The sequence below is a fragment of the Apiotrichum porosum genome (assembly GCF_003942205.1).
Source record: "Apiotrichum porosum strain DSM 27194 chromosome Unknown scaffold_13, whole genome shotgun sequence".
NCBI classification, from domain to species: domain Eukaryota; kingdom Fungi; phylum Basidiomycota; class Tremellomycetes; order Trichosporonales; family Trichosporonaceae; genus Apiotrichum; species Apiotrichum porosum.
Genome location: NW_021167120.1, coordinates 600,577 through 627,276, shown reverse-complemented (window position 1 = coordinate 627,276; position 26,700 = coordinate 600,577). Strand labels below are relative to the sequence as shown.

At 57.0% G+C, this 26,700-nt stretch overlaps 12 protein-coding genes and 1 non-coding gene across 13 annotated transcripts; 5 read left to right on the top strand and 8 right to left on the bottom strand.

The window, feature by feature from the left end:
• Positions 1–70: 70 nt before the first annotated feature.
• EHS24_002656 (uncharacterized protein) lies at positions 71–1,852 on the bottom strand (the record flags this gene model as incomplete). The annotated part of the gene is made up of 3 exons (XM_028618386.1): positions 71–705; positions 744–1,530; positions 1,577–1,852. 3 exons carry the CDS (start codon positions 1,850–1,852, stop codon positions 71–73), a joined length of 1,698 nt encoding a protein of 565 aa, XP_028473342.1.
• A 431-nt stretch (positions 1,853–2,283) lies between these two features.
• Positions 2,284–3,245, top strand: EHS24_002655 (uncharacterized protein; the record flags this gene model as incomplete). Its single annotated transcript, XM_028618385.1, has 5 exons — positions 2,284–2,392; positions 2,444–2,514; positions 2,571–2,757; positions 2,796–2,840; positions 2,884–3,245. The coding sequence occupies 5 exons, from the start codon at positions 2,284–2,286 to the stop codon at positions 3,243–3,245; spliced, it is 774 nt and encodes a 257-aa protein (XP_028473341.1).
• A 280-nt stretch (positions 3,246–3,525) lies between these two features.
• Positions 3,526–3,622, bottom strand: EHS24_002654. Its single transcript has one exon. It is a non-coding gene; the product is annotated as a tRNA-Glu (tRNA).
• Positions 3,623–4,048: 426 nt separating this feature from the next.
• On the bottom strand, positions 4,049–5,029 carry EHS24_002653 (uncharacterized protein; the record flags this gene model as incomplete). The annotated part of the gene is made up of 1 exon (XM_028618384.1): positions 4,049–5,029. The coding sequence occupies one exon, from the start codon at positions 5,027–5,029 to the stop codon at positions 4,049–4,051; it is 981 nt and encodes a 326-aa protein (XP_028473340.1).
• Positions 5,030–5,955: 926 nt separating this feature from the next.
• Positions 5,956–7,787, bottom strand: EHS24_002652 (uncharacterized protein; the record flags this gene model as incomplete). Its single annotated transcript, XM_028618383.1, has 5 exons — positions 5,956–6,152; positions 6,315–6,828; positions 6,867–7,222; positions 7,265–7,694; positions 7,752–7,787. The coding sequence occupies 5 exons, from the start codon at positions 7,785–7,787 to the stop codon at positions 5,956–5,958; spliced, it is 1,533 nt and encodes a 510-aa protein (XP_028473339.1).
• Positions 7,788–8,237: 450 nt separating this feature from the next.
• Positions 8,238–9,872, top strand: EHS24_002651 (uncharacterized protein; the record flags this gene model as incomplete). The annotated part of the gene is made up of 7 exons (XM_028618382.1): positions 8,238–8,396; positions 8,432–8,568; positions 8,594–8,694; positions 8,735–9,089; positions 9,142–9,370; positions 9,408–9,592; positions 9,641–9,872. The coding sequence occupies 7 exons, from the start codon at positions 8,238–8,240 to the stop codon at positions 9,870–9,872; spliced, it is 1,398 nt and encodes a 465-aa protein (XP_028473338.1).
• Positions 9,873–10,580: 708 nt separating this feature from the next.
• EHS24_002650 (uncharacterized protein) lies at positions 10,581–11,057 on the top strand (the record flags this gene model as incomplete). The annotated part of the gene is made up of 1 exon (XM_028618381.1): positions 10,581–11,057. The coding sequence occupies one exon, from the start codon at positions 10,581–10,583 to the stop codon at positions 11,055–11,057; it is 477 nt and encodes a 158-aa protein (XP_028473337.1).
• Positions 11,058–11,661: 604 nt separating this feature from the next.
• EHS24_002649 (uncharacterized protein) lies at positions 11,662–13,812 on the bottom strand (the record flags this gene model as incomplete). The annotated part of the gene is made up of 8 exons (XM_028618380.1): positions 11,662–12,199; positions 12,271–12,440; positions 12,505–12,620; positions 12,656–12,802; positions 12,949–13,449; positions 13,540–13,595; positions 13,629–13,671; positions 13,707–13,812. The coding sequence occupies 8 exons, from the start codon at positions 13,810–13,812 to the stop codon at positions 11,662–11,664; spliced, it is 1,677 nt and encodes a 558-aa protein (XP_028473336.1).
• A 616-nt stretch (positions 13,813–14,428) lies between these two features.
• Positions 14,429–17,206, top strand: EHS24_002648 (uncharacterized protein; the record flags this gene model as incomplete). The annotated part of the gene is made up of 5 exons (XM_028618379.1): positions 14,429–14,527; positions 14,585–15,183; positions 15,220–15,602; positions 15,652–15,790; positions 15,982–17,206. The coding sequence occupies 5 exons, from the start codon at positions 14,429–14,431 to the stop codon at positions 17,204–17,206; spliced, it is 2,445 nt and encodes an 814-aa protein (XP_028473335.1).
• A 929-nt stretch (positions 17,207–18,135) lies between these two features.
• Positions 18,136–19,666, top strand: EHS24_002647 (uncharacterized protein; the record flags this gene model as incomplete). Its single annotated transcript, XM_028618378.1, has 3 exons — positions 18,136–18,266; positions 18,350–18,541; positions 18,592–19,666. 3 exons carry the CDS (start codon positions 18,136–18,138, stop codon positions 19,664–19,666), a joined length of 1,398 nt encoding a protein of 465 aa, XP_028473334.1.
• Positions 19,667–19,987: 321 nt separating this feature from the next.
• Positions 19,988–21,172, bottom strand: EHS24_002646 (uncharacterized protein; the record flags this gene model as incomplete). The annotated part of the gene is made up of 6 exons (XM_028618377.1): positions 19,988–20,032; positions 20,076–20,188; positions 20,247–20,579; positions 20,624–20,869; positions 20,922–21,104; positions 21,145–21,172. The coding sequence occupies 6 exons, from the start codon at positions 21,170–21,172 to the stop codon at positions 19,988–19,990; spliced, it is 948 nt and encodes a 315-aa protein (XP_028473333.1).
• A 501-nt stretch (positions 21,173–21,673) lies between these two features.
• On the bottom strand, positions 21,674–23,311 carry EHS24_002645 (uncharacterized protein; the record flags this gene model as incomplete). Its single annotated transcript, XM_028618376.1, has 6 exons — positions 21,674–21,912; positions 21,956–22,534; positions 22,576–22,776; positions 22,818–22,954; positions 22,993–23,065; positions 23,104–23,311. The coding sequence occupies 6 exons, from the start codon at positions 23,309–23,311 to the stop codon at positions 21,674–21,676; spliced, it is 1,437 nt and encodes a 478-aa protein (XP_028473332.1).
• Positions 23,312–24,048: 737 nt separating this feature from the next.
• On the bottom strand, positions 24,049–24,808 carry EHS24_002644 (uncharacterized protein; the record flags this gene model as incomplete). Its single annotated transcript, XM_028618375.1, has 2 exons — positions 24,049–24,747; positions 24,788–24,808. 2 exons carry the CDS (start codon positions 24,806–24,808, stop codon positions 24,049–24,051), a joined length of 720 nt encoding a protein of 239 aa, XP_028473331.1.
• Between the last annotated feature and the right edge of the window lie 1,892 nt (positions 24,809–26,700).

Sequence of the window (26,700 nt, the reverse complement as noted above, 5' to 3'; positions counted from 1 at the left end):
TGATGTGCGTAGGTGTAGGTGCGTGTGGGTGCAGAGGATGATGATAGCTGCAGGTGGGGGATGTGGGCGGTTACTCGATCACCTCGGAAACACCGTCGGTGAGGCGGATAACCTTGCCGTGCTTCCATGGCACCTCGTCCTCGTAGTGGCTCACGCACACCACGGCCTGCTCCTTGCCCTCGGCACGCATCTGCGACCACTCCTCGGACAGGAACTCGGTGCACTTCTTCCAAATGTTCTCGTCCATGCCCTGGGTGGGCTCATCGAGAACCAGGAAGGGGTTGCGCGCGACGACCGCGCGGAGGAAGATCAGCAGAGCCTGCTGGGGCTTGGTGTAGTGTGCAAACTCCCTGTTGGCGAGCTCCTTGAGCGCTGCCTCGTCGGTGATGTGCTGCTTGGACGACGAGAGGAACTCGGAAAAGTAGCCAATGAGGTACAGGATACGCTCCTTTTGCTCTGGGGCGAGGTTGCGGCGCGAGAAAACACCCTCGTAGCCCGAGCCGATGGCCTGGGCGGCCGAGAGACCCATGTTACGCGGGAAGGCGGCAAAGATCTCCGGCGAGAGGTGGCCCATGAGCTGCCTCAGGACCGGGGTCGCGATCGTGCGACGGGGCTGCGAGAAGAGGTTGAGAGCCGAGACGGGGAGCGAGTACGACTGCGGGTGGTGGCCGAGGAGGACCGACAGGAGGGTAGTCTTGCCGGAGCCTGGATGTCAGCAGCTTGTCGAGAAACTTTCAGCTCACCGTTAGATCCCTGGAGGTGCCAGCGGTCTCCGGGACGAATCGTCCAGTCGACATTCTTGATGATCGGACGCTCCCCTTCGCCGTACGCCACCGAGACGTTCTGGAGACGCACGATGGGCGCTGCATTCGTCGATGTGTTGCCCTCTGGCCTCTTGTCGTCGTGATTTATAGGCTGGCGGGACTTGCGGTCGAGCCACTCATTCCTAGTACCAACCCACACGGTTCCGTCATTGACCTCGCACACATGTGTAATCCACTCGGCATTGAGGGTCTCATCGCCCTTGTCACGGAGGACGAGAACGATGCGGGCCTCGTCCTGAGTGGCATTGACATCGCCGAGAGTGTCGGTCACAAGCTCGCGGCTTGCGGGGTCCAGGCCAGCCATGGGGTCCTCGAGCACGATCATGCTGGGCATGGCCACGAGGGCCTCTGCGATACGCGCGCGACGCGTCTGGCCACTGCTCAGCGCGACGGCGGGAATGTCGATAAGGTGGGAGAGGTTCATCTTATTGAGAGCGCGGAAGACGTTGTTTCCTGCTGCCTCGCTAGGTGGGTAGGCCGACATCAAGGTGTGTCGCAAAGTATTGCTGTCGCCTTCCTCCAAGTGACCGTAGCGCGCCGTGTAGTCGATGAACTCGCCGGTCGCTGACGGCTTGGCAAAGGCCAGATACACAACGGGTTTCCAGGTTTCCGGATCAATCGACCTCATGGGGGCTTCTTGTTGGGCGACGGGAAGTGGGCCTGGAGGAGGCGTGCTGGGGGTGATACGATGGCGACCAAGAATAGTCTGCGCAGGTCAGTGAATGAAGAACATGATAAATGTTGTTACGCACCTCAACGGCAAGCTTCCTTCCCTCGGCATCACCAACAATGGCCCATCCCTCGCTACCACCGTCATTCACCACCATACCACCCTTGGGAAAGCGAAGGAGCGCCTTGGTCTCATCCTTGACATCGGCTGCTCCATAGGGGAAGATGCGAGCTTCGCTCGGGATGCGGACGAGGGGGACAGTCCTGACGGCACCACCGCGGCCGATGTAGTCTGATGCTTGGACCTTCTGAGGCTTCAACTTCATCGCCTTCTTGAGCATCACTCTTGTCGGGAACATGGTGGGCAGTGGAGGTCTTTTGGTGTGGGTGTTGTTGGAAGATGAAAGAGGGGGCCCACGGATTCAGTAATGCGAGAGTGGGATCCTATTGCCGTTGAAATACATATTGGGCGGCGGCAGGGCGGTGAGCGGCGGACAAGTGAGGCGGGTGAGATGGCTGGGCCCCGCAAGGCCGTTGCCAGAGGAGAGCTGTGAACGACGTCTGTTGTTGTGGGTGTGGGGGACGGACGTATGCATATGGGCCGTGGGGAGATAGATGGTCACACAGAGAGCTATCGGATGGTGTGTACACTGCACAGAGCAGCGACGTCAAGCTGCATGGTCCTTCTCGTTTGCCAGCAAAAGCCGACCCCGTCCAACCCAAACGCTAACCAACCAACCAAACATCCCTCCACTCACTTCTCATCTCCGCCCACTTCACTAACTCTGGCATGCCGTTCCCACTCGAAATCTGCATCGACTCGCTTGAGTCGGCACGCACCGCCGGACCGTACCTCGGCCCCGGGGACCGCTTCGAGGTCTGCGCAAGTCTTTTAGCTGGTGAGGCATTGCCCCAATTCCGTCTGGCGGGCCCCCCTTGCTGACGACCAGGCGGCGGGCTGACGCCCAGTATGGGCCTGGTGCGGGCACTGCGTGCTGACCAACCACACATTGGGCTCATGGTAGGGTTCCCTTACAGTGCTGCGTGTGGGTCGGTTATTCTGACGCCGACGTTCAGGTGATGGTTCGCCCACGTCCCGGGTCCTTCGTCTACACCCCGGCAGAGGTCGAGGTCATGCTGCTCGACATTCAGGCCGCGAGGGAGGCTGGTGCCGTTGGGGTGGTGTTTGGGTGTCTCACGGTGGAGGGTGAGGTGGATACTGCTGTCACTACACAGCTGTGTAAGGCTGCAGAAGGAATGGAAGGTGAGTTGGACACCGTGTTGAAACGGCTCTAACAACAGTGACCTTCCATCGCGCGTTTGACGTCACACCATCGTGGCAACGGGGTGGGTACAAGTCCATTTGCATGTTATTCTGACCAGTACGCAGCTTGCGACACACTCGCCTCAATCCCAGGCATCACACGTATCCTCACGTCCGGCCACGCCCTTACCGCGCTCGAAGGAGCGGCCGAGCTCGACGCCCTAACACGACACTTGCAATCCTCCTCGTCATCCTTCCCGCTTACCATCCTGCCCGCTTCAGGCATCAACGCCATGTCGTTGGCAGAACTGCGTAATCGAGCACCACTGTTGCAAGAAGCACATCTCAGCGCGAGCGGGATCATACCACCTCCCGACGCCAGTGCCGTTGCCATTGGCAAAGTGCTCGGGTTCGGGAGCGGTGAGGAGTGGCGGCTCGACGGGGACAAGTTGAAAGCTGTACGGGAGCTGGTGGATCGTGAGGGGTAATGGCATTGACATGGTACACGAAAAGGATCACAACTGGCTTGGGTGTGGCGGATGCTCGACGGACATGGCCTTTTGACGAACACGTCTTCGTCTTGGATACAGACGGGCACGTCAATCTACATCTCCGTCATCTTCGGAGAATATGGGGTTTCAAGTGTAGGCGTCGCATGCAACCCGAAACCTCGGAAGGCAGATCTCACCACTTAACCCACTCCACCCCAACCACGTGCTCAACTGACACCGACAGCAAAAGGTGGACAACCTCTCACGAGGATGCATCTTCTCCGCCAGGGAGTTGAACCCTGCTCTACCGCGATGTTCCTATTAGGAAGCTCCCTATTGAGAGGCGGTTATACTAACCGATATACTAGCGAAGAAACGATATCAACGTTCCCGACGTGCTCACGCGGCGTGTCGTGGCCGCAGATTTTGTGTTTATTCACGAGTAAATGCCTACATGCTACCCTCAGGGTGTAGGAGAGATACCCCACACATGTCTTGACTCAAAGAACGAGCAGTGTACAGATGGGAGAGGAGGGAAAGGGCGGCTACTTCAGGTTCGTTTTTGGCAAATGTCAGGGATCAGTGGTGATGAAGACCTGCGAAGCGTCTTGCCACAACCAACTTGGCAGCAGCTCTGCCTCGACTTAAGCATCTACTGGCATATATGTATCACATTTTGATTGTCTAGGGAACTACAGAGCGGTGTTGTGGGTCGGTTGGTTATAAAGGTAAAGGTTGAAGGTCTTCTAATGGGTACAACGTCCAGGAAGCAGCGGGCACAGTTTGCTGATTCGTCTTTCTCACTCAACCGTCTCATTCTCATACACTTCGTCTCCCATGCATGCACGGTACTCGTCATGCGTGAGGATGTCAATGTATGCCTCGGCCTCCTCGTCCATCAGGTCCGGGTCGCCATGGAGGGTACGGAAGGCCGAGACGAGGCTGCCCATGGCAATCTTGCGCAGCATGGCTACGGCCTTGACGTGGTCGTCGCTCGTGCGAACCGTGAACCAGGCATTGACAAACGCCTCAATTCCAACCAGGGTGAAGCGTCCTTGCGTCGGCAGGAACTTGGTGGCGACTGAGACGAGGCGGATAAACTTGCCACCCAGGTCCGAGGTCGTGGTTGGCTTTGGCGTTGCGATAACGACGACGACGTCGCGGGCCGTCTCCTTTGTACTCGGCATGGGGTCGGTCCTGAGCTGGCGTGCAGGGTCGTACGCAAGCACAACCACGTGCTTGGCCCCACCATGCTCCAGAGACGTCGAGGCCGTGGACCAAGGTTTGCAGAGGTCCACAAAGTCGACAACGCACGGGACGGCGGCCATGTGAGGCGTAAACTGCCACCGGCGCAGGTAGTCGATGTTACTCATGTCCATGTCCTTGAGCGAGAGCGCCTGGGTGGCGTGAACATCCACAGTGCGCGCTACCACCAGCAGCGGTGTGGGCTCGTCCTCGGGGGTCGAGGGGGCAAAGGCGCTGCCTCCGCTCCTGCGGCGTGACAAGGCACCACCAAACGTATTTGAAGTGTTGTTGGTGGTTGTAGTGCTGATGTCGGCCATGCTTGCGGTGTCACTGATGTCGGTGTAGGGGTACTTTGTGTTCAGGTCGGTCATGATGGCCTGCTTGCTCGTGCGATCAACAAGCTCAGTGTTGCACGTGTTCGTACGGAGCACGAGCTGGGCCTTGCCAGTCGCCCCTACAACGAGTGTGACGGTCGGGAACTGGTAAAAGGCCTGATTGCTGTTGATGGAGGTGCCGAATGTGCCAATACTGGACATCAGGCCCGATGGGTTGCCGTTGGAGGTGTATGCAGCGGCGCAGCGGTTGGTGTTGGAGGATGAGAGGTAGGAATAGTTCAAGAGAGACGTTGATGGGTGAGCGAGTTGATCGACTCGAAAAAGGCTGGAGCGGTGGCGGCTATTGTTTCTGGCTTTCTGGCTCTTGTTTTTGTGCCATCGTCCCGGCGCACACGTGCATTCCTCAGACCCATCGACCATCTCCCTCTTCCCATCCCCCTTCCCCAATCCTCTCTCGCAGTGACGCGTCTCGGTGACATGGGTGACATGCACATGCGCACCCTTTGGCCTTTGGGCATCACACTGGGGTAGAGCGTCACACACGACAATACCCCAACGACACACCGTGCGCGTGGGCAGCGCCGCTGAAAAAGTCAACATGCCCCCCCCCGCAACCCCGCGCGCCGCGGCCCACGTCTCGATGGCGCAGTCTGTGTCATGCGCGCATTTTGGGACCCTTACTTTTACTTGGCTCGCCGCATGCACCGCGGTATACGTGTGCATGGGGTGCGGCATTGCGATCGTGATCGTTTGGGTGCCTCTCGGACCGAACAATGGGCCGGCGGGGTATTGGCTGCGGGCAATGCGCACACCTGTTCGGTTGGGACGAGGCGTGGGGGTGTGGGTTGATCGCGTCGCGTCGCGTCGACGCAACCGAGGGGAGTGACATCACTGGCCGTTCCCATTCTCACACTGCTAATAGCTCTTTGGGGAGACGGGAATAGTGCACAAGCGAAAGGACATCGCTAGATAAACAAGCGCGCCGATGATCCCCATCGTATGGGATGCCGTGGGGCAAAGGGGTGCGTGGGGCAAGGAGGGAACGTAGCAACTGGGAAACCCACTTGGTGCCTGCACATTTTGCCTCTGCGAAAAACTCAGGAACCCGCCGGCAGTGGCTATCGAGGCTATCGAAGGCTATCAAAGGTCGTCGTCGCCTTATCCTGGTCCCGTATCGCGTCCTTTGGCAGCGCCGCGATTGCCCAAGGAGATAGCGGTTGCTGCCATACGATGGCTGTGAATGGATAGTACGCTGACCAAGTTGTCTCGTACTCTGACGTAATGTCTGCAGTGGAGATGAGGTCGAGCCCCGGCGGTGAGATGACTGCGACGTGTTCAGGTTACACACGCAGCTGGAAGCAAGTAGAGCCTGAACGGTGCATACTCCTTAGGAACGCCGCCTTGATATAACACATATACACAAACACACACACGAAATGGACAGCCACGCAATGGCATCTGCCGACGATCGCGACTTAAAGCTTACTCTCTCTCATGGGTGTCGACTTCAAGACCACATGCTGCGAGAACAGGCGCGAGTCATCGACGCGAGACGGGACTCGGTGGTTGAAGGCGAAGACGTCGGCGTACTCTTTGGGCAGCTCGCCATTGAGGCCTTTGACAATGAGGTTTCCGATGACGGGGAGGAATTCTACGACAATCAGCCCAATCAAAGACTGGAAACACCTACTGAACGCATGGCCAGAGCAGCCTGCAGCCACAAAGAGCGAATTGTTGTATTTGGGGTGGTAGTCGAACAGGAAGTCACCACTGGGCCGGTCGCTGTACCAGCACAGACGAGTACCGGTCCACACCCTATCGCTAAACTCGGGGTATACACGTGCGAGACCAGCCTTGAGCTTCGTAACGGCATCGTCTGGGATACGCTGGAACTCATACCCACGACTGAGGTGGGTGCGTGGGACAGAAGGGAGAGTGTCTGTCGGGCTCAGATAGCCCTTTTGGTGGATGGCAAACTTGAGCAGACCGGAGGGTGTGGGCTAGCCGTCAGTTCAGCGAACATGGCCTCGAAACTCACGGGGAAGATGTAAAATCCGATATCACCAACCCAGGTCGCGGGTGCAGCCTTGTAGCGCTCATACTCCTCCGGCGTGAGTTGGATGAACGCAACAGCCTGGCCTGTAGGAAGGCACTGTTCCTGGAGCTCAGGAACGAGCGTGGGCGTCCACGCTCCCATACACAGGACAACCTTGTCGGCAATGTGACGGTCACCAGCCTCAGCAGTGGTCACACCAGTGACTTTATTGGTGCGCTCGTCAATAATGAGCTCCTTGGCAGTACCTGCGCGGAACTGTACTCCCGCAGCGCGGCATTTGGCGACTGCGTCCTCCGTGGCACCTCGCGCGTTTGCCCAGCCACCAGCCTCGTTGAAGTCTGTTGCGTCAGGTACACACACTCCACCAGGGCCACACTCACAAGCACGACCATCCGCAAAGGTGCCCAGCTTGACGTCGGCAGGGTACACGTTCTCGACGTCCTTTCGAGCCGGGAGGTCACGCGCAGACTTGCCCGGTGTCCTCATATCCGGCTGGCGTGTGACAGCAAGTGACTTGTCTACATTGGCAGCCTCGGACGAGTCCCGTGCCGCGGACACCACAACCCCACTCTCGTAGTAGTGCTGGGACCACTCGCCTCGCCAGCCCACCATAGCGTCACGGGCGAGCTTGGCGTACAATGGGTCACTGTACTCTTGGCGGATGACCTTGTTGTAGTCGAAGGACGCAGCATCGGTCGCAGGTGGTGTGGCGCAGCGGTCAAGAACGGTGATGAGGTGCGCCTGGCCTTTGTACGGTCCCCTCGCGAGTTCTAGAGCGGTTGTGGCGCCAAACTCACCGCCACCTACAATCTTCGATGGTCAGCTTCACTTCCAAGTCTTCGAACCCCCCTCACTCTTCCGACTTACTAAAACGCGCTGAGGAGGAGCCAGCTTGGAGGACATGGTGTGTCAATGGGATGCCGTCGATGGTGGCCCGATGTATAAGTCTTATGCACATGCAGGAGCGCGACATATGCAACTGGTTTAGCCAGATATCGCCGCTGTAATCGGTTTGGCCGATAGGCACCGGTGGCGACGCGGACGTTGCCGAGCGGTAAAGCTCGGCGTTCAACCGACAATGCCCTTGTCGACGCCTCAACATTGTCTATCTTTCACTGCCCACCTTATCTTCGGCAAAGGGTGGCCCTTCTCCGCATGGCATCAGTGACAGAGGTATGAACTCCGTCATGGGGCTGCATTGCATCATACATAACTCGGGGAAAGTCCTGGAGGGCGTGCACCCAAGAGGCGCCACACTGGCTTCTCCAACTTATCCACCCAGGTCTAGTCACCAGGTGCTACCCTCTGTAATTGCCCCACCTACCAGTATCAACCCAGTTACCTCCCCATACCATGTCTTCAATCGACGTCCACCCTCTTTCCGCATACGATAACGAAAAGGACAGCGAGAAGGCGATGGGTCATGAAACAAACGTCGCAGTCGTCGCGGTCGCCGCCCTCCACGACCCCGTGTTTGGTGACCTTGAGGCGAACGGTCCCAACTACCGTGATGTATGCAATTTCGCGTTCATCCAACTAACATATAGGTCGGTTGGTTGGGTACCGCAGTTTTAATGGTCAAGGCCACCATTGGTCTCGGTGTTCTTGGAATCCCGTACTCGCTTCAAACTCTCGGCTTTGTTCCAGGCATCCTCGCGCTGATTGCCGTTGAAATCATTGTCACGTGGGCAGGTTACGTCCTCGGCCAGTTCAAGCGAAAACCACCCCGAAGTGTACACCATGGGTGACGCTGGAAGCGTGATGTTCGGTCGTGCCGGGGAGATTGGCCTCGACGTGGCTTGGATGCTCTGTGAGTGGCGCCCGTCGGCATTTTGTTTCTGACATGACAGACATGATCTTCTGCACCGGAATGGCAATGGTCAGCATTTCCACCTCCCTCAATGCCGTCTCCATGCACGGCACCTGTACAGCCGTGTTTATTGCGGTTGCGGCCGTTGTCGGTCTGGGCTTCGGGAGCATCCGGACCCTTGGCAAGATCACATTCCTTGGCTGGATTGGGGTTGCCTCAATTACTGCTTCCATCATCACCATGACTGTCGCTGTTGGAATCCAGGACCGTCCGGCCGACGCTCCTAAGGTCGGGCCCTGGGAAAAGAATGCTAAGGCCTTCGGCGACCCGACTTTCCCTGCCGCCATGTCCGCCGTGTCCTCTTTCTTGCTTGCGTCCGCCGCCACGCCGACATTGTGAGCCTCGTTCGGCCATCGGAGCCTGCTAGTTGCCACTAACACAGCCCAGCTTTGGTATGATCTCGGAGATGCGTGACCCGCGCATGTATACCCGAGCCTTGTGCGTGGCACAAGGTACTACCTCATGCTTCTACATTATCATCGGGTCCATCGTATATCACTTTTGCGGGCAGTATGTGGCATACCCCGCCCTTGGTAGCGCCGGCCCGCTCATGAAGAAGGTCTGTTACGGGCTTGCTATCCCTGCCCTGGTAGTCACCCTCACCATCTACCTTCACGTGAGTATTTGAGCACTTGCATAGGGCTGATCAATAGCTTCCCGCCAAATTCGTGTTTGTTCGTCTCTTGCGCGGCTCGGAACATCTCAGTCGCAGCACCCCCACCCATTGGATTACATGGTTTGGCTGCACGATCAGCATCACCATTGTGGCGTACATCATCGCTAGCAGTATCCCGATCTTCTCAAGTCTCATGGGTCTCATTGGCGCCAGTCTCTGTCCGTGAGTTTAGTCCAGCACTACCCAAGACCACCGGCTAACCTCGTTCAGCTTCGTCTCTGTCCTCCCCACTGCTCTCATGTGGCTGCATGACAATTGGTTTGGCAACCCCCGCGAACGCACTCTCAAGGTCAAGGCAACTGCAGCGTTCGCCGTGTTTGTCTTCGCAACTGGCCTGCTAATTTGCGGAGGCGGTACATACGGTGCCGTTATGGACATCATCAGCAGTGAGAGCGCGCGCCCTTGGTCGTGCCTCGACAACTCCAATTCGGTCAGCTCGTAGTCGGGAGGAGGGGAATGAAGGCTCGTCCTTGGAGCAGAAGAGCGAAGGTTTGAACAGCGAGAACCCAGAGGTTGTAAAAGGAAAACCCAGAGGTTGTAGAATGAAAGTCAAGGTATCAATTATGAATGATTTGTGAGAGCCCCATGAGTCCACAGGAAGCAGCCAGGCTGCACAAGTGGGGAACCGACTCGACGAAAATTAAAGAAAAATCGGGGGTAATAATCCAGATTTGGGAGATGTCCGGAAACGACCAAAACCTCGAGTGACCCACTCAACCTGGCATTGCCCCCGTGACGACGCTAGTTCAATGCTCGCGCACTTCAATTGCGGCGGAGGGACGCTAGTAGTGATGGAATTCATAGGATGCGTAACGCCAGCACGCGGTGGAGCGTTCTGCATGCGGATGTTCATTTTGGGTTCGCTAAGGAAACAAGACCGGACCGTTCACGCTAGCCTCTCGAGCTCTCAATGTGCTCTACGTTGCTACTGTGCACGCCTCCATTGAACTATGCTCAGGTGCGGCCTGATAGGATCCCTAGCTACATCACATGTGCGTGCTGAATGTCATCGCATATAAAGACACGTTGTTGGCCAACATTTCTCCCCAACTACTGCAACATCTTCAACCACTCCCACTACCGCAGCTCTACACTCTCCTATCTCCATCGGTGGCCGGCACAACCTTTCTATTAGGACGTCCTTGACAACATGCGCTTCAACTTCGTCGCCGTGTCTGTCCTCCTCCTCGGCCTCGTCCACGCCATGCCCTCGGACATGGTGGCCCGCAACGAGGATCTTTCCCTGGACGAGCGCGACGTCGTTACCCTCAACGAGCGCGGGGCACCTCTGGGCCAGCGCTGCCCGGTGGGCCAGACGGCCGTCTCCCTCGGCGTAGCCCCAACCCCCAACGGATGCGGCACCAAGGCGATCAATGTCCCCGAGTTTAGCTTCCACGCGTGCTGCAATGCCCACGACACGTGCTACTCGACGTGCTCGAAGAGCAAGGCCACGTGCGACACGACGTTCAAGACGTGCATGAAGGCCTCGTGCACGGACAAGTACAAGTGGTACGACCCCCGTCGCTACGCGTGCAACGACGCCGCGAGCATCTACTACACTGCCGTCCACCTCGCTGGCGAGCCTGCCTTTGACAGTGCGACTAAGAAGCACTGCAAGTGTGTCTAGGTGGATCCTAGTCGCGAGTTGCGGAGTCCGGCTGAGACGGAAATGACTTTGGCTCGGCACTAACGAAACAGACCGCAACGATCATGGCCGCCATGGGACGTTGTTCTCGTTGGGAGTTCTTGGGTCAGTTCATACCCGTTGCCGCGCCTCTACGTTTGTTCACCACATGGTTCTGATAGGTCTTGGTCAGCGGGCGAGGAGAAAAGTTCAGTTCGGAAGTAATGTCTCTTGGCAGGAGTTTGTAGGCAGATGGATAGGTCATGTGGGGAACATCTTGTCAAGTAGTGGGTTCAGCTTCCTTAGTTTAGCACTGAGCATCAATTGACAGCGACTACTTCCAATGACTTGCATAATGGCACCGCGAGGTCTCGCATCAACAGCAAGCGAACTGTGTTGGGTGAACACATTCTAGCCCACCGTTGCGACAGCGAGTGATCACGGGGTCGATTTCAACCGTCACGCTGCCGCCACTTTGGCGTCGAGCACATGGTGCGAAAGTTCTATCGGACAATCTGACAGAGAGGCGCGAAGTCGCCACAACGTCATCGTTTTTGCATCCCTTTTTGACTCTTACAGTAGTTCCCCGCACTGTGATATCCTACACTCACGCCTTCTCCTCCCTGCGCGGCTCGGGAAGCGCCTCAACCTGCATGTCCTTCATGTCCCGCTCATCGACGACATTGTGCGACTTGCCGAGATAAATCTCACGGGTGAGGAGCGCGGGAATGAACGCAAGGAGCGAAATGATGAGGGCGGCGAGGTACAGTGGGCGGATACCGTCCGTGTATGCCTGGTTGATGAGGTCGTGCGGCTCGGCCTTGCGCGCCTTGAGGAGCGTGCCAAAGATCTCGGCACGCTGCGTCGCGTTGTATGTGTCGCCCACATACTTTTCCAAGTTCTTCGGCACGTTCTCGTTCCATACGGCGCCGGAGATGGCCGCACCGACGCCGCCGCCGAGCTGTGTCCACAGGCCAATAATCGCGATGGCCATGGCCATGTCTGCGTGCCCGACCGATGCCTGCGCCGCGACCTGCGTCGTGATGAAGAGCGTTCCGCCACCGACGGACATGAGGATGCGGCCAATAATGAGGGTGCCTGCCGACTGGTTGCCGCTCGCACCGAGGTACTGGATCCCCTGGCCACTGAACATTAGCAAGTTTTCAGGTCCTGCACTCACATTGACCGGATGGCAAGGCCGCCAAGCTGCACATACTTGTAGCCGTGCGTGACGCGCATGAGCACACCGGCCACAAGCGCAAAGATGCACAGGCCCGTGATCATAATGTTGCCGTAGTAGGTGTAGTTGCGGTCGCTCCACTCGGGCTTGATGATGTAGATCCACGACAGGTCGTACGTCTCGCCCAGGCGGCGGGTAAAGTAGTACTGGAAGTCGAGGATCATGCAGCAGACCTGCAAAGTCAGAAAGGCCGGAACCCCGGGAACTTACATAGGTGCGGTTGAGGAGCTTGCGGGGCATGAGGGGGTGCTTGGAGAAGAAGTACTCCCACACGCCGAACACGAAGAAGAGGAAAGCGCCAACGGCGTACAGCGCGATCAGGGAGGCTACTGTTAGTTTAGAAGGTAGGGGTGTCTCTTACGGTTCGAGAACCCGCCCTTGGCAGTCGTGCGCAGGGTTCCGGGGGCGAGGAGGCAGGCAAACGAGGTACCGATCAGGAGGAGGCCGATGATGTCCACCTGGGTTACGAATGCCTTGACGCGCGCACCGATGGTCTGGTCGTGTTTGGCTGCAGTCAGTCGCAGGAGCGATGGAAGAGGTAGCGTCGGCTCTCATTGACGACTCATGTCGGCGAGGTGCTTTGACGGGTCACCATGGCCTCGGGGACTCTCCAGGTCCCCCATCCCCCACTCCTCGTCTGCACGTCATACTCACCGTCAATTTGGTCCTTGACCTTGGACTGGCCCCAGAAGAGGAAAGCGATTGTCGGCGCAATGCACACGGGTACGACAATCGTGAAGATGCCGTAGCCCCAGCGCCACCCGCTCTGGGAGTACGCGTTGATACCCTGCGAAATGTAACCCGCGATGAAGGCGGACAGGATCCACGGGACGCTGGTGAGTGCCTGTCCGACGCCGCGCCACTCGAGGGGCGTAATGTCCGCAACGAGCAGGATACACATCTGGCGGATACCCAGCTGGCCGAACTGGTTGAGCGCAAGTCCCACGACCACGTCTGAGACGCGCTTGCTCGCAGCCACAATAATGTACCCGACCGTGTACATCACGACGATGAAGCATAACGCGGCGGGACGCGATGCCAGGTCCGAGATCTTGCCGACGATGGGCTGAGTCACGGCCGCGACGACCGCGGAGATGACACCAATCGTCGCTACGAGCGTGTGCTTCTTGTATGCCGAGGTCGCGAACGGCGTGTCTGAAGTCAGCCGGGTCGTTCTATGGTTGATGACAGGCAACGTGTGAATTCGATCTGACTGCGGATCAACTCTGAGACTTTGTGACTCACAAGCAAGGGTAGTCGACTGCTGCAGCGCATTGACGACACACATGAGCCCAATCATTCTTGATATCAGCTCCGTAGTGCGGTGGACTCACCCCCAGAGGAACCACTTGGACCAGCCCTTACGCAGGAGGCCATCTGGTCATCAGCTCAGCACTCGAGGGGATACGTACACATGGCCTCGATGCGCGTGACGCCAATAGGCTGCTCCTCCGTCTTGACCGCCTCGACGCTCCTCTCCTTCTCCTCGGTGCGCACTTCTTGTTGGATTGCTGCCATGGCGACGATAAGTGGGAGTCGAGGGAGGCGAGCTGCAGGTCACTTTTATAGGCAAAGGGGGAGGGTGGAACGGCATGCCAGCTAGCCGGGTCAGCTGCGGATCATTGCGGGTATTGTTCGTGATCTTTTTTTTCTTTGATCGCGACGGCCGAGCGCACCGCGTGCACAGGCTGACTGACCAAACAGATCGCGTCGGCGAATGACCAAGGAGTATCTTAATCTGATAGCGAGGCGTTAGACTCGGCCGATAGCTTGGTAGTTGCTCGGATACAAAGGCTTGGCCTTGGCATAGGGTCTGGAGTCTCCAGAGGGAGGTAGCGATCGTATGTGAGGTACCTGAATAAAGGAGCGCTATGGTGGGGCTCCGATAATGAAGCGAGGAAAACGAAGGGACATAGGATATGGCTCGACAGGATCCAAGTGGAGCATGATTACCGAGGTCCGATCCGGACATCACGTGACCATTGCCCGGAGCCCCAAATATAACCTGGAGCTAAGTCTCGGCTCATCGCGGCGAAGTGCGGTTGCGGGCCGAAAGATACCTGACAACTTCCTCTCAATCAACAGTCAACTCTTGCACTTTAACACGTTCGGCATCCATCGCATCCCTATCATCATGTCGACCGCGGCTGTCCGAGAGAGGTCATCGAGCGCCGAAGAGGCTCCTCGCAAAAAGCCCAAGCGCACTTATCGCGCCTGCTACCCTTGTCGCTCGGTGAGTGACCGTCGGTACCTTCGGTGCTGTGGGTGGCCTATTGCTGACTGTTCGAAGCGCAAGCTGAAGTGCAACTTTGGAGAAGACCCCAATCGACCCTGGAATGGGCCTTGTCTCCGCTGTATCCGTGAGCAGCGCGAATGCGTGCGCTCGATGCCCACTGTTGTACGGTATTCCCTGCCTGGAGCCGACGGCGTGATCGCGTTTCCACACGAGCTGGCATCGGGCTCCGCAACCACCGCAACGTCTACCAGACCGACTGTCATCACGACAAGCACTGGTGAAGTGCAGCCTACCAGGACCCACTCAAAATCGACCTTTAGGAACGAGTATCAGGGACCGAGTCCTCGGGACGACCATTTCGACGACGCCGCCATGGACGCTCATCACCACGGCCGTGCGGAGACTCCACCATCCAGTGGTGGAGACGACGGAGGCAGTGCCCTAGTCAGCTCCAATCTCCAGAACCCCAACGATGCGCTCAAACTCCTGGCAAGCGCCAGCAGTCTCCGGTATCGCAACCATGAGGAGAATCATGGATCGCCCAGTGAACCGATCCCCGATGGGATCAAGGGCAACGCCTCGCCGTGGCTGTCTTGGTCACCCATTGCAGAGGGCCACCTTACCGAGCAAGAAGGAGGCGCACTTCTCTGCTTGTGAGTTATCATGGCTCAATCACGCTGACCTAGAAGCTTTGAGCTGCGCATGGCGCCCCTCTACCCACTGCTCCACCCGGCGATCTTTGCAACCGACTACCTTGATGCCTTGGTGCGAAGCGAGTCGCTGCTGCTGGGTGCGATCATTGTCATCGCATCCCGATACTCCAACGTCCTTGACCCAACCCGGGCAAGCACCATTCATGTTGAGGTTGCTAAATGGGTGCGCTCCGAATTTGCGGCTCTGATCGATGGCGACGCAACGCTCAGGACAGTCAGCACCGTTGAGGCTCTCCTACTCCTCTCCGAATGGCCGATGCTGCCCCTTCGCGAGCGTCAACGTGCGGGGCCGGACTCGGAAGAAGCTCGTCTATTGAGACCCAGCCTGCGCTTTGATGCATACTGCTGGGGAAACATTGGTGAGTAACCCATGGCAACCTCGTTTAGATCTGGCCGTTGACGTAATAGGGTGGGCGGTGCGTCTCGCCCATGAACTGGGCATGGAGGAGGTCGTCTTCCAACTGCCAGCAGTGGCCAATACGCCTGACGGTTGGAAGCAAGACAGAATCTTGAAGAGTTACATTTACTGCTACAATGCAGAGCAGCAGTGAGTTCAAGACGATGGGCTGTAACATTTCACGACGTGCTCGGAGAGCGTCATGGCATGGTTCGGTGGCGTACTGGCCTCTGCCGATCATCAAGCCCTCCCTTCTGCCTTCACATTTGCAACTGTCTCCCTTTCTTCTATCAACGGCACACAAGCTTCTCCAGCACCTGCGACATCTGCTGACAATTCAGCATTGCCACTCGCCTTGGCAGAAACGCCGTGATGCAACCCAATAAGTCGACCGCGTGGTGGGAGTCTTTGTCGCGAGAGGTCAACTGCGCCGCACCCGAGGGTGCCTCTACCGATGCCTGGCGTTCCGATCTCATCCCCCCTGCGTGCAATGCGCAACTTATGTGCAGTATTCAACAGCATCTCTGTGAGCTCTATGATTGCTTCCCTGAGCTGACAGCAGACTGGAGTAAAGAACTCACCCACACTCTCCTCCGCACGGGTGCATGGGAGTCGTTTATGCGCAGCCTCCATCTCGATATGGACTACAGCAGCAAATGTTGTGAATCAAAACTGAGCTCCGGTACTGTTAGCGGCTCGCTCCTGCAACTCGAGTTCGATTACATGGTCCTGTATGCCAATTCGCTCGCTCTGCGGTCTCTACAGGGTCGCATGAGGCGCGGCCGCGCAGCCAAGGACCCAGCATGGGAGACACCGTCGTTGCTCAACATGGTCGAAGGAAAATGGGTGATTGGTGCCCTCGATGCGGCTCGTTCGATCATCGATATCGCCCTCAACGTTCTCCAAAAGCGCCAGTACTTGAGGTACTGCCCCTCGCGCATCTTCCAATACATCCTCTTTGCCACGACGTTCCTGTATAAGGTGAGCCTTTCCCGTGCCTCTAGTACTGACTTGATTCAGGCCCTTGCCAGTGGTGTGGTTGAGCATGGTGAGAGCTCTGTTGCTGGCTTGCTCGAACGCACAGTTGCAGCACTCAGTGCGGCGGCGATCGATGACGAACACTTCCTTGCGGGTTTCGCGGTGCTTCTCGCTCGACTGGGAAAGCACTGGCACGGCCCCAAGTCGGACTCGTCCGGCGTTTTCCGCCGCCACGCATCCTCGGCCGCAGAATCGCAGCCTACACCTTCCAGTTATGGTGCGCCACCTACTCTGCAGGTGAATGGCCAGTTCCCCAGCGCCATGGATACTGTAGGAGAGGGGCTCCACTTTGGTGACATGCCAAGCGCCCACCAACTTCCGGGCCACGCACTCCAAGCGCCATCCGGAATCTCCGACAGCTTCATGTGGCAGCTGGATCTCACGTCCCACATGCCCGCTGCCGACCTCGAACAGGACATGTTGTTCCAGAGTATCTGGGATGCCCACTCGGACGCCGCCATCACCTCGTCCAATCTGTACGCGACCCTTCTTGGTGGCGCTGTGCTTGATTTTCCCGATACAGCCTGAAATAGTAGCGAGCCACGTTAATGCATGCGGTTCACACGACAACAGCCTACGCTCTGTGCCAGCGTCGTAATAGGGTTTGAGATGGACTTGCCCACTCTTCGTCCTCGGAAAAGCGGGGCGCCGAGGACTAGTCTGATTCCTATTACCTGGTTCCTATCCACAAGCTCACCGCAGGCTGTTATCCGGATTAGCGGAGCGCTCGGCATCACACCTCCACGCTATCCGGGTTCACGGGGCACAGATAGCACTGTCACCGTGTTCTGACCCTGCGACCCTTCCATGAGCTTAATGTGATGGTCGTGTATGTCATAAATCATGTAGATGTTCGTACATGTTTGTACAAGTGCATAGAGGTCGCGTCCTTCGCGTCAAGGCCAAATGTTTTCGGCATACATTCCGTCGTTTCGGGCGGACCTTCGGGCCGTTCGCGCCTAGCATGGCCGTTTCTGTCTCAGTTTGGTTTGGCGCGTGCCATTCGCCTTATCGCCCGCCCATTGCTCGCTGCCGCAATCTCCATCTGCATAAGGGGCAGGCCGGTCAGGTTCCGAGTCACCCCCGTCTTCCAGGGCCTAATGGCGGTACCAAGCGTCGCAGAAGATGGCGGCAGGACGCGGTTGTTGCTTCGTGAGGAAAAGGGACGGAGTGGGGTGCCTCAGGATCATGAGGAACCCCACACGGAGTCGCCGTTGCTTTCATTTGGCGACTTTGGAGAGCCGAGTGCCGCAAGGTGGGGGAAGAGGGGGGACCTAGTGCATGCCCAGTTGCACATAAGAGCAGCCAACAGCAAACACTGCCGCGTTCTCGCTCCATCCATTGATCTATTATCACGCAGAGTGGACGCTCACCAACAAATTCCTACCGTCTGAAGTCTCCGATACCTCAACTGAGCCTCGCCGTGGATCAAAAGGCTCCGAGATCAACAATCTATCATGTCGGCCTACTACGCCGATGAAAAGCAGGACAAGGTCGACGTCGAGGTCGTGACCACCGATGGGGCCGTCCACGATGCCGTTTGGGGCGATATTGACGGCAAGGGGCCCAACTACCGCGGTCTTGGCTGGTGAGTGGATAATATTCGTCGTAATTTGTCACAAAATTGGGTAGACCACATTTCAGATGAACGAATATCTGACAACTATACAGGGCCCGCACTGCTGTCGTTCTGGTCAAAATCCAGATCGGCCTCGGAGTGCTGTCTATGGCTTCGTTCCTCGATGTGCTAGGCCTCATACCTGGTGTACTCGTCATCATTGTAGTGGGCATCTTGACAACCTACACGGATTACATTGTCGGCACCTTCAAACTCGCCCATCCCGAGGTATACACCCTTGCCGAGTATGTGAAACGTCTGGAAAGCTTGCACGAACGGCATGCTCATACCACAGTGTTGGCCAGTTGATTTGGGGTCCAATCGGCCGCGAAATCCTCTTCGTCGGCTACTGGCTGTATCTCGTCTTTGTCGCGGGTGCTGGTCTTTTGGCCATATCCACTGCACTCAACGCCGTCTCGGACCACGCCATCTGTACCGCGCTCTTCACCCTAGTCGGTGCCGCTACTGTCATGCTCATCGCCTCGATCCAGACCTTGGACCGGATCTCCTGGATCACCTGGGTCGGTGTCATGGGAATCATGACTTCGGTCATTACACTCACAATCGCGGTGTCTCAACGCGACCGTCCGTATGCCGCCCCTCAGACCGGTCCCTGGGACAAGCAGCTCAAGCTTTGGGGTGATGCGCCCTTCGTCGACTGCTGTGCTGCAGTTGCCGCTATTATCTTCTCATACGCCGGTGCCCCCGCCTTCTTCTCTGTGGTCGCGGAAATGAAAAACCCTCGCCAGTTCACGCGGTCCCTCCTGGTGTGCCAGGCCGTTGTCATTTCTACCTTTACCATCGTCGCGGCTGTCGTCTACCACTACTGTGGAGTGTACCTCTCCTCGCCTACGCTCGGCTCAGCCGGTGGGGTGATCAAGAAGGTCTGCTACGGCTTCGCTCTCCCTGGACTCATTGCCGGCGCCGTGCTCAACACACATATCCCGGCCAAGCTGCTTATGGTGCGCTTCCTCCGCAACTCGGAGCACCTAGCCAACAACACGAAGGTCCACTACATCGTCTGGTTTTCGTGCATTGCCTTCAACGCCTCCATCTCATTCATCATCGCCGAGGCCATCCCAGTGTTCAACAACTTGCTGTCGGTTGTTGGTGCCTTCCTCGCCACTCCCCTGTCCATGACTGTCGAGTGTCTCATGTACATGTGGGAGGTTCGTCGCAAAGACGAACAGCCCACAATGAGGGGAAGGCTCATGTACGGGTGGAACTTTTTCATCTTTGTCCTCTCACTCTTTGCGATTGGAACCGGAATGTGGGCTTCTGCCATGGCGATCAAGGGCGATATCGACAAGGGTAATCTCCTCAAGCCTTTCGGATGTGCCGACAACTCGGGCTTCCACCCGGCGTCTTGAGGAGTCTTGAGGAGTTGAAAGGGGAAGGAAATCAAATACGGTCTGTAGGTTCAGTATTGTGTGGATGTCAGCGCTTGTAGAATGTTCTGTGGTGTTGAGCTGCTTGCGCATCAGCTAGAGGCATTCAGTATCGGTGCACAGTCACGGTGTCGCAACATTTCTGGGACTGATACCACGGTAGGTCGTAGACACGGATAACTGCAATTTACCCTGGGAATCTGTCGAGGGACGTATTGCTGTAGACTGGAGGGGATACATTGGCTAGAGATCAATAACAGGGGGTCGATACGATATAGGGCGTGATTGGCAGGTATCCTTGCGCTAAAGCTTCGACTTGCGAGTAGTCTTGGTAGAGACATACGAGTGCTGCTTGTTAGCGGGCACAGTCGGGTGTTTCACAACTGCTCACCCAGTACACATCGATTCCGTCCGACAGCGACATCTTCCTGGGCGTCCAGCCAGTAAGAGCGTGGGCAAGAGACGACTTGTTCAGGAGCGGGCTGATCCAGGCGACCTCATAAGCTGCACAGCGTCAGCACTGCAAGACACGCACAACCCTGTGCCTAGATGGGTAACTCACCGTCCGCAGTGTCCTTGCGCTTCCATCCCTTGAGTCCAGCCACGCGCACCACGCCGTCGAGGATATCCCTCAGGTTGTCGGTGCTGGGGTTGGATGCGACAATGGCCTGGCCGCGGCATACGCTACCAAGCTCTGCAATGCGCACAAACAAATCGGCGAGGTCATCGGTGTGAATGGTCGAGATCTTGCCGCTGTCCGAGCTGATGCTTTCAAACTCCTTGTCACCGCGCTGCGCGGCAGCGTACGCGGCGTCAAAGTGGTATGCGGCGAAGTACGAGCCTGCCTTGCCGTAAAGGCAGGTAGGGCGGATGACTACGCCGTTGACCTTGTCACCTGGGGAGTGAGTTCCAGGATACGTCCAGCTACGCTCCACTTACTCTTCATGACTGGTACTTCAATCTGCGAGCGCCAAATGGTGCCCTTGTTAACAGGGGCGTTGGCAGGCTGACGCTCGTCCGACCATGCTTCCAGTCCGCCGTAACCGCGAGCCATGACGTAGTGTCCACTGGTGTAGAGGTAGGTAGGCAAGGGAGAGCCCTCAGGGCGTCCAGAGATGGCCGAGAGGAAGGTGTGGAAGATGGCAAGGGCCTTCTCAGCGCCGCCAGAGGCAAGGCAGTCGAGCACTGGAGAGTTGATCAGTGGATGGCAATGCGGGTTCAGCTCAGCTGTACTTACGGACGTCGACGTCCTTGGCCACCGCACCCCAGACTTTCTGACCCTCAGCAGTGTGAGGGTCACAAACGACTGGTAGGATCTCATGGAGACCAAACTCGTTGGCAGAGTCGTGGCTGCGGGTCTGGCCCCAGACAATGTGTCCAGCACGGACGAACGCGTCGGCCGCTGCGCGACCGATGAAACCTGGTTCTGTCAGCTCATGTCCAGGTAAGAAAGAACTCACCACTTGCACCGAGGATAAGGACCTTCATGATTGCTGCTGTTGGTGTTGTTGTTGTTGTTGTTGTTGTTGTTGTTGTTGTTGCCGAGTCTGCGGAACTGGGGAGATGGGTGGGCAGCCAGAAGCTGCGAACGGTGACTTTAAATAGTGGGTGTGCAATGACGTCTGACTAACAACAACCCGAGCGGCGTCTCCGGATTAGCGGATCCGACGGCGACTCCGTCCAACATTTCGTTTTGTCTTCTCCATGACAACAGCACTTGATTGCTTGTGCATGAACACTGAGTAAGCATGACAAAGATACCTCCACACCCTCCACCATCCTCCACCGCAGGAACGCTCCTTGTGTCGTGTTCTTTGCATGTTGTGTAGTGACTGTGGTGAATCAGCTGTGACCGGCGATCACCGCAACAGCACCTCGGTGCTTTCTAGGCGTTCACGTCTTATCCTCCAGAGACTTCCGCACATTCCCTTCTCTCAAAGCACACACTGATAAACATGAAAATGAACATAATGCATACAGGTTGAATAGCTAGAGCTTCTGATTGACCTCGTCCATATTAACGTCCGTGTGCTTTGCTTCCACCTGGCCCTCAGTTGGCAGCGTTGCCTCTGGGTCCAACTCCTCTTCGACTTTAGGCCGTACACCGCAACGCTCCAGCACCCAGTTCTTCAATGGAGGCGCAATGGTGAGGATACCAGAGAGCAAGAAGGTGAACCCGCAAAAGATACCAGCGTAGGTGAACTTGGCATTTCCGACCGTGATGAGTTCTGAAAGTCAGTATGAAGCATGACAGGCAAATGTGGTACTCACCACCACTGATAACTGGGCCAATTAAGCCAGGAAGAGCGACGCTGGACCACATCATACCAATGCGCATGCCGATCTCAGTGACGGGCGAAATGACAGCCGTGGCTGAAGCCGCGACCGTGAACCATCCGCCGGAGAAGATTCCGTAGAAGAGCAGGCCCAGTAAGGTTGGTGCGTCACCCACATTCGGTGGCGTCCAGAATGCGAACATCGTAATGGACGTGAGGAACGGGATGCACCCGAATACGTTCCATACGCCGAACCGGTCGGCCATGATCCCAGCAACCACTCGCCCGACGAAACTACCCGCCTGGAGGATGGCCACGGCGTAGTTGGTGATCGACGGTGAGCAGTCGTTGGACACGGCAAGGGCCTGAGCGTTGAAGTATGGTGTGAGGATGTTACATCCATACAGGCCAGTGCCAATGACCAGGAAGACGAAGCGGACTTCAGTCAATGGGCGCTTCAGAGTCTTGAGCGGAGGTGGATGACGAGGGGGCAAGCGGGCCTTGACCCAGAAGCAAGCCGGGAACATGAGTGCAAGGTTGAAGCATGCAACAATGAGCATGGTGTCCCGGAAGGCTTTGACGTCAGCCACCCATCACCAGCTGCGCGTGGCTTACATAGTCTCTTAACCAGTTGGGTGATCATGATGGGGTAGATGACGCCCCCTAGGCCCGATCCGCCAACAATGATGCCCACGGCGGTGCTCCGGCGCCTGAGGAACCAGTGACCAGCCACGGCCGTCGCTGGTGCGTAGATGAGAGTGCCGGAGAAGGCAAATGCCGCGTGAGACAGGAAGAAGCCGTAGTACTGTTGGGAGACTGCAAGGGTCAGAGGGGAAGCCGGTGCGATCTCAACTCACATGCAATGCCGACGACAGCAGCAAACGCGATGACGGTACCAGCAATGGTCAGGCGACGGGCGCCGTGAATGTCAAAGTATCGTCCAGTCCATAGCGCAAATCCGAACACGATGAATGGCTGAATGGACGAAATCCATCTGCAAGACGTCAGTTCACAGCCGCAACGGTGACTAACGCGATCTGCGATCTTGAATACTGCTTGAGCTGATGTTCGCTGTAGTATGTGATCAAGACACCAGCGCTCGTTACTGCCAGTCAGAATGTGGTCCCAGAGCTGCTCACTCACTGAGGCCAAACACAGTGAAGAGCTGTAGGAATGTGCCCGCAACGCAAAGCCAGGCCTCCCGGCCGCCGTCTGGGGGCGGGCCAACATCCAGGGGCACGCCAGTAAACGGCCGCTCGAGATCGCCGGGCTCTGGTGGATCCGGCTCCGCCGAGATGCCAATGCCAGTGCGTGCGGACTCTAACGAGGTTCGTGAGCGCGTTGGGCTCATGGAATCATGATGGTGGTGGTGGTGGTGGTGGTAAGGGTGAGGGTGTTTGTGGGCCCCTGGCCCTGGGTCGGATACGTCCGCCATGAGTGGGCTTGGCGAGGCTGCTAAGGTGGTGGGTGCTGATGAAGATGAGTTGTCGCTGCCGAATGCATGGATCAGTTGTAGTGGAGGGGAGGTCGGAGACTGTCGAGGTCTTGAGTCATGTAGCGGAAACAGGCGGGCTGAGCTGACTCAGACTCTTTGTTGCTCGCAACTCCTTCGAGTGGAGCAGTTCGTAACGAGTAGTCGGGTATTCAGAATACGCGTCGTGAAGGCCGAGTTAGTGCTGGTTCAAGGCGTAGATCACTTCCAATGCCGACCTTTGCCCTCGATGCAGAGCACTTGCCGTCGGTCCATCGCCGTCTTGCGGCCGCAATGATGTAAATGGCTTGTATTCACGTGAACAAAGGAGGGTTTGTAGCGGTTTGTAACGGTTTGTAGCGGCTTGTAGCGGAGTAAAGCGGCCGATGGTGGGCAAGTGTAGTTAGAAACAGCCCCCGCTCAGGCCTGTACCGTAGTCGCTGACAAACAACGCAAAGAGGCCGAAAGCCGCTCCGCAGCCCAAATACCGAGAGCATGCATGAGTCGATGCTGATTGCTGGGGGTGCAAACGATGTCCATGATGATGCGTGTCTATGGCTAATTATACTACAGTGTCTAGTGTCCGAGTTCAAGTCGCAAGACGCCGATGTTGGCGACTACCGACGGACCGTTGTCCGGCGACCAAAAAGGTGCTGCTCGTTCAACCTCAGGATGCATTCGGTACCGTTGAGGTAGTGCCTGCGATCACACGAGCGGACCTTGCACTTGCCCTCAACACACGTCACTGAATCGGCGCCTGGAATCGAGCTGCAGTCGACTCCTTCACTGGTATACGGGCAACCGCCACATGCCTCGAGGTCGCGCGAGGTGTCGAGGCACTCCCATCCACCGTTGCGAGTGGGGCATTCGGTCATGCCATGCGAACACCGGCCGCCAAAGGGGAGATCACGCTTCCTGAGAGGTTTGGGAACACCAGATGAACATGTCTGCGTGGCGGGGTTGATGCAGTACGAGGTTCCGCACTTGGTGTATCCAGCGTTGCAGGTGAAGCCGCAGGAACAGTCGGTTGGAACAAAATTGGCCGAGGGGTAGGTACAAGCTGTGATGGCCCCAGCGGTGCCCCAGATCGTGGTCGTGAACTGGGAGACAATGTAGTTGGCGCACGATGCAGCGGTTGAACACGAGGAACCGCACTGGTAGGCACACATTTGCAGGGCCCACGATCCGTTTGTGTACGCTGTTGTGGTCTTGGACGAAATGGCGGCCTGGACGTTGGCCTGGAACGAGGCTATCATGGCGCCATTCTGCCAGCACCAGCCTTTGGGGTTGGTCGTACTAGATCCGAACAGCAGTGGCTACATGTGTCAGTGTTTGTAGGGCATTGTATGTACCTACGATGTACTGGTTGTTGTACATAGCCGAATTCCTGTAGAGGAAGGAATAGCAGGTGCAGCCGGTTGTAACAGTGGCACGTGCTGCCAGATCCAGCTGGCTTTCCACATGTTTATCAAAGCTGCTGATGCTGCCGGTGTCGAACAACCCAGAGGACCGCACCACGGAGGTGGATGCCAACGCGACCAAGGCAGTTAAAGAGGTACCAAGACGCATATCGACGGGGGTGTACACTAGGAGTTGCGGGCTTGAATGTTGCGGGGGGGGGGGGGGGGGGGGGGGGGGTTGGGTTGTCAACGTCAACGTACCCATCCAGCTTTTATCACCCGCGCTTGCACTGTCCCCACAGGCCACAGGGGGCCCAGGGGCCCGTCCACCTGCTTGAACATACTGGGGGAGATGGTAAGCAAATCCTCCAGTTACTAGCACGATTGGTGCATGCGATTGGTGCATGGCGCCCATGGTAACAGAGGGGAAGAAGGTGAGCACAGAAAGCAACAGGCCGAGACTGCATGGAGAATCACACATCCGCGGCCATCGGGGATCTACAGGAGTTGTTTGAATTGATGGTCCAGGGAATGTTAAGGGGATGACTACAACCTAACAGTGTTCGGGGCGATGCATAAGGTCTGGAAGTTGACAACAGACAGGGTTCCGGGCTGATACTCTCCTCTCATCGAGCTGTGCTCTCGATTAAGACCACATGGGCCAGAGTGCTCCTGAAAGTAGGAAGGAATGTGGGCCACATGGAGAAGGATATTCCGCGTGTGGACTGTAGTCCAGGGTGTACAGTTCGGATACAGTGTTAGTGGCATTCACATAGACTAAACCGCGGAGCTCTTTCTCGGGCCCATCCGCAGAAATGGCAGGATAGGCGGCAGTGGCGCAGTGGGTTTGGTCGACATCGGAGGTCGCATACATTGGGGGGGGGGGGCTACGTGCCAAACTGTTGAGTCACCTCCATTCTTCAATAATTTTGAAGAATATTTACAATATCCCAAGTCTCGCCCCTCCACAAACACGCATCCTCAGATCCTGCGGGTACCTGCCCCCTCAAGGTGCACAATCCTTTCCGGTTCGGTGGCGTTTTCTTTCCAAAGCCGATTGCAGAAGGCTGGACCATGTCACCACGGGGTGGCAAGTTTTGGTAGGTTAGCTGCAGCGGCAATGAGCGGTTGGCTGGACAAGGTTTGTTCCATTCGAGCCCCTGGACGATTGCCCTTGCTGGTTGCCCAAAGTAGGGACAGTAGGGACACGAGCTGGAGTTTCTGCAGTAGTAGTAAGTAAACATGAATGGGATGACGATACCGGTAGTCCAGAACTGACGCCTAGCAGGAATCTTAAATGTCGGTTCGGATCCAGGATGAAGGACCGGAAGATCGCCATCGGCTCGCTCCCTTCATTGTGCTGCAATCCCGGTCCGAAACCCCTGTACCGGTGTGTCCAGACATGCCCAAAGTCTGGGCTGAGCGGAGGATGCCGCCTCTATAGCCCTGTTGGTGAATGAGTGCGACGGCATGAACAATGAACAAACATAGACAAATTTCCGTGCGCCTGGCCATTCCAACTCCTGCTCCTGTGGCAACACACGCACATTCACGATCTCGCCCCCGGGCGTGCAATGACGACCCCTCTCCTCTCGTGACCCGATTAAATCGGCACTCCGGGTAACTAAAGGTTCTCGCCCAGACAAGGCTGCGCCAATCAGCAGAACCAATATGGGCATGGTATTATTGGGCGCGACCTGTTGGCTGGTGTAACCCGAACTGTTGTACCAGTGGTAGTGTGCCACAGATTGGCAGTCCAAGGCATTTGCATCCGTCCACCCTTCGTGAGCGGTCCACCAGTCGCGTTTGTGGTGCATGCGTCTCACCCTGTATAGGGAGCTGTCGAGCTGTGGTCACGGTACAAATTTG